Source organism: Taudactylus pleione, unplaced genomic scaffold (assembly GCF_031769625.1).
Source record: "Taudactylus pleione unplaced genomic scaffold, aTauple2 ptg001903l, whole genome shotgun sequence".
Taxonomy (NCBI): Eukaryota; Metazoa; Chordata; class Amphibia; order Anura; family Myobatrachidae; genus Taudactylus; species Taudactylus pleione.
Window position 1 is genome coordinate 37501 of NW_028286300.1, and position 10642 is coordinate 48142.

Sequence of the window (10642 nt, forward strand, 5' to 3'; positions counted from 1 at the left end):
GTTAAGTTGTAATATTCAATGTTTTATAAGATATCGTGAAAAAAAAATACACATTCCAGATAGAGGATGACGGTTCACAGTTAGGTATTAATTACGATTACACACTCCTCACAGATCCTAGGCTTCAGTTATAGTCTCAGCACAGTCTCCATTGGGATAAGGCAGGACAGTCAGGGCTGTTCCTTCCTCATGGTTCACTGCAATCAGAAAGAAATGGAGCAATCAAGAACCTACATAAATACTGATATCAAATAAAAACTAGTTGAGCTATTTGCCCATGGCACAGTATATGCCAGTGTTCATTCCAAAGATATTTACACAGTTTACCAAATTACACATTCAAGGGGCAGTATTCAATTGTTATAGCGCGCCCGATCTCCCGTCTAAAGTGACGGGAGATGGCGGGGCGCTATTCAATTGTTACAGTTTTTTGCGCCCAAAGTGGTCAGGTTTAGCCGCGTAAAGCAGCTACCCCCAACCAAAGTGCTGGGCGCAACCGTGAAAAGTGATGTTTGGGCACCCAAACAGGTCACTTTTCGCATATTTCAGCTCGCACCTAGCTGGGGCTACGAGCTGAAATGGTGCGCCAGCAGCTGATCGCACCCAACAGGAGCAACAATTGATTAGCTCCGTCGGGCGCAAAGGAGGGTAGAAACAATTGAATATCGCTCAAGGAGTTTGTTTAAACCATGCATTATACGATGAAGAAAAGCAATAATACAACGTCAATGTGTCATAGTGGAGTGCTAAAGATACTCATTTCTGAATAAGGTATACAAATCCAGCATCTTAAGATTAAGGGTCAGATTTATCACAATCCGCAATTTTAATGCGCATGGGATAAATCACTTTCACCTATATTCATTGAACTTTAGCATATATATATATATATATATATATATATATATATATATATATATATATATATATATATATATATATACACACACATATACTTTCAGTGACACAGTCTCATCTGATGGGACCAGTCATAAAATGCCCACTGGGCGGCTGCCGGATTATAATCTTCCAGCATCTGCCAGTCTGAGAGGGACTTCACGGCCCCCTGCATCCACGACTCCACCCCTAGTGTGTCTCAATCACTGCTGGCCACAGTGATCGGGCAACCGTGCGGCACCCCCAACCTGACGGCTGCAATGGAAACAGAGCAGCAGCGGCTCGCGATAGCCATGGCTCCTCTCTCACTGTGTCCCGCAGTGAATGGGCAGACAAACGGCACCCCCATTTGGCGGAGACTGCAAAGGAAAAAGAGCAGCAGCGAGCTTCTCTCCCACTGTGTCCCGATCACTGTTACCAGCAGTGATCAGGCAGCTTAGCGGCACCTCCTCATGCCACCTTCAGTGTAGCCAAGTATGTGCTAGAAATAGCAGCTGTGCCTCTGCCCCTAATGTGTCCTGATCAGTGCTGGTCACAGTGATCGGGCAGTCAAGTGTGTGACCTGAGACCATGCACAAACGCTACAGTACAGTCTGGATGTGCAGACTATTGGACTACTTATGGAACTATGTAAAATATTGTACATCTTGTTTTTCCTGTTACTGCATGATAAGTAATCATGTTGTAATCATGGTTGTCTTAGGAACATTGACAAACTGTATTGTATTATAGAGCTCAATTTTGTCTGTAAACAAATCCAGAGATAGATATATACAGTGCATCCGGAAAGTATTCACAGTGCTTCACTTTTTCCACATTTTGTTATATTACAGCCTTATTCCAAAATGGAATAAATTCATTTTTGTCCTCAAAATTCTACACACAATACCCCATAATGACAACATGTAAATAGTTTTTTTTTGAGATTTTTGCAAATTTTAATGAAAAAAAAAAAAAACGAAGAAATCACGTACATAAGTATTCACAGCTTTTGCTCATACTTTGTTGATGCACCTTTGGCAGCAAATACAGCCTCAAGTCTTTTTGAATATGATGCCACAAGCTTGGCACACCTATCTTTGGGCAGTTTCACCCATTCCTCTTTGCAGCACCTCTCAAGCTCCATCAGGTTGGATGGGAAGCATCGGTGCACAGCCATTTTCAGATCTCTCCAAGTCTGGGCTCTGGCTGGGCCACTCAAAGACATTCACAGAGTTGTCCTTAAGCCACTCCTTTGATACCTTGGCTGTTTGCTTAAGGTCGTTGTCCTGCTGAAAGATGAACCGTCGCCCCACTCGGAGGTCAAAAGCGCTCTGGAGCAGGTTTTCATCCAGGATGTCTCTGTACATTGCTGCATTAATATTTCCCTCTATCCTGACTAGTCTCCCAGTTCCTGCTGCTGAAAAACATCCCCACAGCATGATGCTGCCACCACCATACTTCACTGTAGGGATGGTATTGGCCTGGTGATGAGCGGTGCCTTGTTTCCTCCAAACATAACACCTGGCATTCACGCCAAAGAGTTCAATCTTTGTCTCATCAGACCAGAGAATTTTGTTTCTCATGGTCTGAGAGTCCTTCAGGTGCATTTTGGCAACTCCAGGTGGGCTGCCATGTGCTTTTTACTAAGGAGTGGCTTCTGTCTGGCCACTCTACAGTACCGGCCTGATCGATGGATTGCTGCAGAGATGGTTGTCCTTATGGAAGGTTCTCCTCTCTCCACAGAGGAATGCTGTAGCTTTGACAGAGTGACCATCGGGTTCTTGGTCACCTCCCTGCCTAGGGCCCTTCTCCCCCGATCGCTCAGTTTAGACGGCTGGCCAACTCTAGGAAGAGTCCTGGTGGTTCCGAACTTCTTCCATTTACAAATGATTGAGGCCACTGTGCTCTTTGGGACCTTCAAAAGCAGCAGATATTTTTCTGCACCCTTCCCCTGATTTGTGCCTTGAGACAGTCTCGGAGGTCTACAGACAATTCCTTGGACTTCATGCTTGGTTTGTGCTCTGACATGCACTGTCAAGTGTGGGACCTTATATAGACAGGTGTATGCCTTTCAAAATCATGTCCAGTCAACTGAATTTAACACAGGTGGACTCCAATTAAGCTGTAGGAAAATCTCAAGGATAATCACTGGAAACAGGATGCACCTGAGCTCAATTTTGAGCTTCATGGCAAAGGCTGTGAATACTTATGTACATATGATTTCTTAGTTTTGTTTTGTTTTTTTAATTAAATTTGCAAAAATCTCAAAAAAACTTTACACACGTTGACATTATGGGGTATTATTTGTAGAATTTTGAGGACAAAAATGAATTTATTCCATTTTGGAATAAGGCTGTAACAACAAAATGTGGAAAAAGGGAAGCACTGTGAATACTTTCCGGATGCACTGTATCTGTGCTAATTTTATAAGAAAGTTGTGTCTGTCTGTTTGTTCCAAGATGGCACAAAAACTACTGAACAGATTTTCATGAAAACTGTATCACTTTGTAGTGGAAACTCCTAGAAATAACGTACTTTGTTTCATCGTGTTCTAGATGGAAACATCCATAAAAGTTCCTGGAGTCACACTTCTGTGTTATGTTACCTTTCTGCAATGAGTCCTCCCGCGTCCACCTTCTCCATGAAAAGCACCTGGATTTAGTTTTCGGCCTCCGTCTCCTTTGTTCATCTGGGCAGAAAAAAAAAAAAAAAAAGATGGTTCACTTAAACATGCAAGCAATACCAAACAGCCGTGCAAATCTAGGATTGTGCGGCTAGAGCAAAGATTTAGCAGCTAAACTGCATGTTTAAGGCCACACACAATGCACTCTATTTTTCTACACAATTTCTCAAACAGAATTCCAAACAAATGAATGTATTCATAAGGCAGCGTTTCCCATGTATTAGTGGCTACAAACAATGGCCCTTAGAAAGTTTCTCAAGCACTGGCAGATTACAGAGGCCCAGACCATCACTAATCAAACTCAATGCTGCAATTATAATGTTCACAAATGATCTTAGGGTGATTGATCCACTGCATATTTCAATGTCCTCTATATTGCAAATGCATGGCGTATGAGGCTTGCTATGTATATTTATTTGTCCCAGAGTAGATATGAAAGAATCATAATATTTCAGTGGGCAGTCAGACACAGAAATGTATCTTGAGTAGAGTTCCATGGCCCAAGCATCACCCCAGCCCTATAGCTGCTCGCCACTGAGCACTAGTGTGTTATACCTCCCTTTATGATACACTTTGGAACAGACAACAGAAGTTACACCATGGCCCGTTTCAATTTGGAGCGAATAGTCGGAATCGGCGATGACGTCATTTTCGCTGATTTCATTTTACCCCGTATTCAATGACATTGACTTTTCGCAGGTGCGGAAAGTCAATGCAATGAACCCGGCAAAAAAGTTTCGCCTATGAATAGGAGGCGAAAAAAAGTGCAGAATTGGGGTTTTGGGATGCAGAGGTGCGGAAACCACTCTGCACCCTTTGCACACACACCCCCTGATGCTATCTGCATCAAAAAACTAAAAAACAAAAAACAAACACCCCAAAAAAGCACTTTAAAAAAGGGGGCAAAAAAAAAGTTGGGGTACACACTTCAAAACTAGCGAAATAGAATAAGGGGTCCCCCAAGTATACTCCAGCTGTTTTTTTGGGATTTACCTGAATGCTGAAGGTGCGTTTTTAGCACTTCACTTTAGACAATTAAAAACACGCTTGCACCCATTTTCATGTACCCCAAATTTGATGGGAATACGGTAGTTATTTTTACCAAAAAAAAACTCCAAAGTGCTATTCTTGACCACTACTGAAAAAACGCAAAATAGCTCAGATTGAGACCATTTTAAAACCCCAAAAACCTTCAGCAGGGCTATTCTGGGGTATCCAGAGTGATCCCCCATGTCAGAGCATCTTTTGGGGGGGTGTCAGGCTCATTTCCCCAAAAGTGACAGAACTTTTCACTGGGTTAAGTTTCGCCGGGTCCCGTTTTCGCATCCTTTGAAATTGAATACGGGGATAAGCGGGCACACGCGATACTTTTTCGCTGCAAAACCTCAGAAGTGGTGCGAAAAGTCCGGCATGCGAAAAGTCCGGACTTTTCACTCCAAATTCAATACGGGCCCATAAATGAATGATATGGGATCTTAATCATTACCCACTGAAGTAAGCAACCTTCATTTTCTTCATTTAACAGTTAATACATCAACATTTGTTTTATAAGAGCAATGCAAAAAAGGACACTTTAAATACTAGTATTATATCCATTAGCTAAAGGAATAATAATCTATAATATAGATGTCAAGAGATTAGAAAAACAATTTTTGGCAGTTCAGAGGTCTTGAAAAACATACAGCAAAATTGGCAGAAGTTTGCAAATTGGTTAATAATTAATAGGTGGAATTGATAAAAATTGTACTTTAAAATGTTTGGGTTTTTTGCAAAAAAAAAAAAAAAAAGTTTTGAGAGTTCTTGACTATCAAAACTTATTTTTAAATAACATTTACACTTAAATATTTGACTAATTGATTCTTGAATATTCAATTATTTTTTTATTTTATTTTTTAACTAAGGTACAAAATAGTGCATCACCCTGCTAACCGAATTGAGAGTTTAGCAGCTCATCTGTAGATGTCAAGCAAGTGTGGAAAACTTTAGACAGTTCACTTAAAGAAAAACTCCCCCTAAAACTAAAATTCAAGCACCTCACTTAACCCAACCCCCTAGGGATTCAGGGTGCATAATCAATAGGATTAATGGCAGACAAAACCTTGGAGAACCTGCTGGATAGTGTTAATACCAGACCACAGGTAGGCGATATCTTGGAATTTGGCCTTACTTAGGATAGTTTGTAGTGAGGAGGGGGGATATAGCAGACCAATATACTTGCACATCCTTGAAATAAGTTACAGTAATTGTCATACAGTAATATTTGATGGAAGCACAGCTCTAGTGCATGGCATCACCAAGCTCAGAGACAGATTTAGAATTTTGGCTGAGGGGGTCAAATCCTAGGAAGGGACCCCCAGGCCTAGGAGGGAAAGCCAAGGGGCCCACAGACATACTGTCACCCACAAGTTGTAACTAAGTTAAAGTAGTTTTTTTCTGATGCAATAGCTGCCAATATAGAAACATTTCAGCTCATCTACTAAAACCCTTTCATGACCACTGGTGCGGTTGTCTCTAGCAAATGTTATGTATATACAGACTCATAGAGAGCCAGCCCGGCGGAAGGAGGCGAGCCGGGAAGGGGGGGCTGTGAACCCCTTAGCCCAGCGGGAATCCAGATGACAGGTAAGAGGGGGGTCAGCATCGGGCCCCTCCAACAAGCACAGGCCCGGTTAATTAGTACCTCCCTTTATGATACACTTTGGAACAGACAACAGAAGTTACACCATGGCCCGTTTCAATTTGGAGCGAATAGTCGGAATCGGCGATGACGTCATTTTCGCTGATTTCATTTTACCCCGTATTCAATGACATTGACTTTTCGCAGGTGCGGAAAGTCAATGCAATGAACCCGGCAAAAAAGTTTCGCCTATGAATAGGAGGCGAAAAAAAGTGCAGAATTGGGGTTTTGGGATGCAGAGGTGCGGAAACCACTCTGCACCCTTTGCACACACACCCCCTGATGCTATCTGCATCAAAAAACTAAAAAACAAAAAACAAACACCCCAAAAAAGCACTTTAAAAAAGGGGGCAAAAAAAAAGTTGGGGTACACACTTCAAAACTAGCGAAATAGAATAAGGGGTCCCCCAAGTATACTCCAGCTGTTTTTTTGGGATTTACCTGAATGCTGAAGGTGCGTTTTTAGCACTTCACTTTAGACAATTAAAAACACGCTTGCACCCATTTTCATGTACCCCAAATTTGATGGGAATACGGTAGTTATTTTTACCAAAAAAAAACTCCAAAGTGCTATTCTTGACCACTACTGCAAAAACGCAAAATAGCTCAGATTGAGACCATTTTAAAACCCCAAAAACCTTCAGCAGGGCTATTCTGGGGTATCCAGAGTGATCCCCCATGTCAGAGCATCTTTTGGGGGGGTGTCAGGCTCATTTCCCCAAAAGTGACAGAACTTTTCACTGGGTTAAGTTTCGCCGGGTCCCGTTTTCGCATCCTTTGAAATTGAATACGGGGATAAGCGGGCACACGCGATACTTTTTCGCTGCAAAACCTCAGAAGTGGTGGGGGCTGTGAACCCCTTAGCCCAGCGGGAATCCAGATGACAGGTAAGAGGGGGGTCAGCATCGGGCCCCTCCAACAAGCACAGGCCCGGTTAATTAGTACCCACCGCGCCCCCTCCCCCCCCTTGGCGCCCCTGCTTATACAGGGTCTGATTCAGAGTTGTACGCTAATGCAGCTGCTGCGAAAATATGCAAATGTCACAGCCGCCGAAAGATGTATTAGATGCCCACCTGCAGCTTTGCAAATCCAGCCATCTAAGAGAACGCAGCATCTGCGTACATAGATGCAACATCGGTCACAGATCACTCAATTGTTGGTGTCCTGAGCAGAATGGCTGCAGGAACTGAGACGCTGAAGCCATATTTCTTGCGTACGGGGGTCGCAGGCTGCAACACATCTGCGTTCTTTGCCATAACTCCCCAGTACCTCCAAACGCTACCTGACTGTCAATCACACTGCAAGTAGTCACTGCAAGCGACTACAGTAATGTACCTTGACACACATACACTGTGACTAAAGCCCCCCATACATCAGCAATGGATTGGGGCCATTCCCCGATGCCCAGGCGCTGAGGTCATGGCATCCGAGATATCCAACATGGTGGATTTCCTGATCCCAGCCAAAATATGATTAGCAAATAAATTTCAGAAAATGTGTCGGCCCATTGTAGCCAATGGGCTACATATTGCAAAACTTACTGGGAGAGGGTTCCATAGGGACCTTCCCCTGGCAATGGCGGCTGCGCATGTGCAGTGGCCCAAACAGCATTCCGAGCACATCGCAGGGAATCGCTCCACCTTAATCATTTTTTTAATCACAGCCTGTAACGCGACAAAGTGATAAGTTCGGAGAGTGATTAATCATACCTCCCAACTGTCCTGATTTCCATTTTAGAGGCACTGTCCCACCCGCAGGCCGCAGTGTACCGCAGATGGGGAGTTGGGAAGCACACTCTCACACTGCTGCTCTGCATAGCCAAGCAGCAGTGAACGGATGACGCGTGCATGCATGCATCATCCTTATACAATTTTCTGCCTCTGGAAGAAGCTGGGGAGCTGAGCGAGATCCCAGCATGATGGAAACGGGGTCATGGCTCGCAGGTACGGCATTTCACACGAGGCCTCGTCCCTCAACTATAGAGCGCGCCCCCTAATTTTACCCACGCACCTCCAGCACACACAAATGTCTATGCATGGCCATCGGTGGCTTTCCATCAGTGATAACCATCAATGGTACAATAACCATAGTGAGCAATTGATGGTTTGCACTACTCGATGCCCACCACTGCTGGGGGCCAGTCATGCTACAGGCTGTGTTTGAAAATGATAGGAGCTGATTGGTTGGTAGTTAAATCTCTCTCCAATGTATCACTTTCCAGAGCTTAATACATCTGTTATCTATTACCACAGCTTAGTACATCTCCCCCCTATAATATGTGCCCAAGAATTGTCAGCGCTATAACAGGAGATGACTGTATAGTAGGAAGCAGATGGGGCGGTGTTTGCCCAGGAATAGTGCGTGGGAGACGCTCCCTCCCGGAGTACCTGCTGCTGTCAGCGCCTCACACGCCAGTCCCTGGATCTCTCTCCGCATCTCCTCGTGTCCTGGTACCAGGTTTGCAGCTCGGACCTCTGAGCACTGACCGCCCCGTCCCTTTAGCAGGAAGACAGACTGGAGCAGGCAGAGCAGGGACGGGACGTCGGAGCACGGATAAGGGCTGTGCTTGGAGATTACACCCGGACTCTCCTCCGTCCTCCCTGCGGCATGATCCGGCCGCATGATCACCCCGATCACAGCGCACCCTCCGGTCATTCGCTTCCGCACGTCCCGCAGGATCTCCCGCAACTCTCGCCTGGACCCCGGTAGCTGCAGGGATTCCGGCCGGCAAAGGAAGAACACCAGCCCAAAAGCTAAAGTCCGGTCAGGGGCAGGTTTGGGGCTGTGTGGCCGCGTAGCGCCTGTAGCCGGGGAGGCATGTGCCGGAGCTGCTTCCCGCTGGCACGGGGAGACCGGTATGGAGCTTCCCTTCCCGCTGAATAGATGGGCTCCGTCCGCCAGCTCCGAGGGGAAGAGCTCCCGCAGGAATCCCTCAAGCAGCGCCAGGCTTTCCGCCCGATCCCATAGCTCCCCGACCAGCAGGACCCGCTGTGGACCTCCGAACTGCTCCAGCACCTCCCGGAAGCGGCTCTCTGTGCAGTCCCTAGCCATAGCGCTCACCACGGGAACATGCCAACAGCAGCCCCCTATGTAGCTGCCCAGCACAGGCTCACGGAGCCGCACGCATAGCTAGAGTCCATACATCGCGGCCGGGAGCAGCATACAAGCGGCACCGATTACTGAGGCCGGGTCCTATACTAATAATAATCACATCCCCGGAGTGCCGACCGCCACATCCCATAGGATACCCGAGAACACGCCCACTCCTCTGTCACCGCCACACCCCCGGCGTACACACACCCATCTGTCACCTTCACCCAGGCAGCACACACACCGCTCCCCGCACGTATTACTATGGTAGTAAGAGCATGGCTCCTCCGTGTCGCGATAGGCTCTGTGACTACAGCAAACGGCACATCCTGGACATGTCCTATGCCCTCCAGTATGGCTTCATCTAGGGTCATCGGGTGTGTGTTGACCTTGGGACAACAGCAGGAAGTTCTGTCCCGCTCTACTCACCCCATTCCAGCGCTTCTCCTCTGCCCAGTCCCGGTCCGTCGCTGAGCTGGGACTCCGGCAGCCGTAGCTCATGAAAGAGTTGGGACAGATATTGAAGAAGTTCTTTCACTGCAACATAGAAGAGACTTTTCCCACCAGAGGAAATTTCAGGGTTATCTTATGGTGCGTACACAAGTAGCGATGTAAATTATCGATTTGAACGATAACGATATCGTAACCATTATTGTTGAAATCGGTCATTTAAATGGACCCTACCAACTTATCATCGGCCAGCGACGCGCGACCACATATGGATCGGTCAACTTGTTCGATATCGAGCAGCTTACTATAGGGACCCTATAGTCGTCGGTAAGTATGTGGTGTGCTGGGTGATCGATATAGATCATCCAGCACACCAGGGAGGGTGCATGACGATCAGCCAGCGATATCGTATCGCTGGCTGATCGCAACGTGTGTATGCACCATTAGATCTGAAGATGCCCAACATTTACCTTTTAAATCATCAAGTAGTTCAAGATGAAATCCTTGACGTCTATTCTTTAGGAAATGAGGATGGGAGTAGTTGGTAAATCTCAAGAAGACGTATCCACACATACTTATTCTGCATAAATACCAACATACAAAGCATTAATAAAACATTAATAAAATAGTTCCCCTAGCTATGTATTAGTGAGCTCAGATTAATCTGAGATCAGGCGGTTGTGTGAGGCATCCTGCAATTCCCCAAATTGGCTCTATTCCCCAATATACTACTTCTATTTTCTCCCACTCTGCTTACCATATAGGTAATGGGTGTGGGTAAAAGCTGGAAAAATAGTAAATGCATTAAAAAAGCCTGAAACCATGTAAAGTGTATTGAAAAAGCCGGAAATCTTATTAATTGC

At 45.6% G+C, this 10642-nt stretch overlaps 1 protein-coding gene across 1 annotated transcript in view; it reads right to left on the reverse strand.

Moving 5' to 3' along the window:
• The window catches only part of CUNH2orf72 (chromosome unknown C2orf72 homolog), a 9679-nt gene extending 218 nt beyond the window's left edge, over window positions 1-9461 (reverse strand). Inside the window, exons 1-3 of the mRNA XM_088465185.1 lie at window positions 8627-9461; window positions 3485-3568; window positions 1-197 (exon numbers count right to left, since the gene is read on the reverse strand). The exon at window positions 1-197 is cut by the window's left edge and continues 218 nt beyond it. Of these exons, the coding sequence (XP_088321311.1) occupies window positions 118-197; window positions 3485-3568; window positions 8627-9290 (828 nt within the window). The 5' untranslated portion in view covers window positions 9291-9461 and the 3' untranslated portion in view covers window positions 1-117. The remainder of the gene's footprint in view (window positions 198-3484; window positions 3569-8626) is intronic.
• Window positions 9462-10642: the final 1181 nt, after the last annotated feature.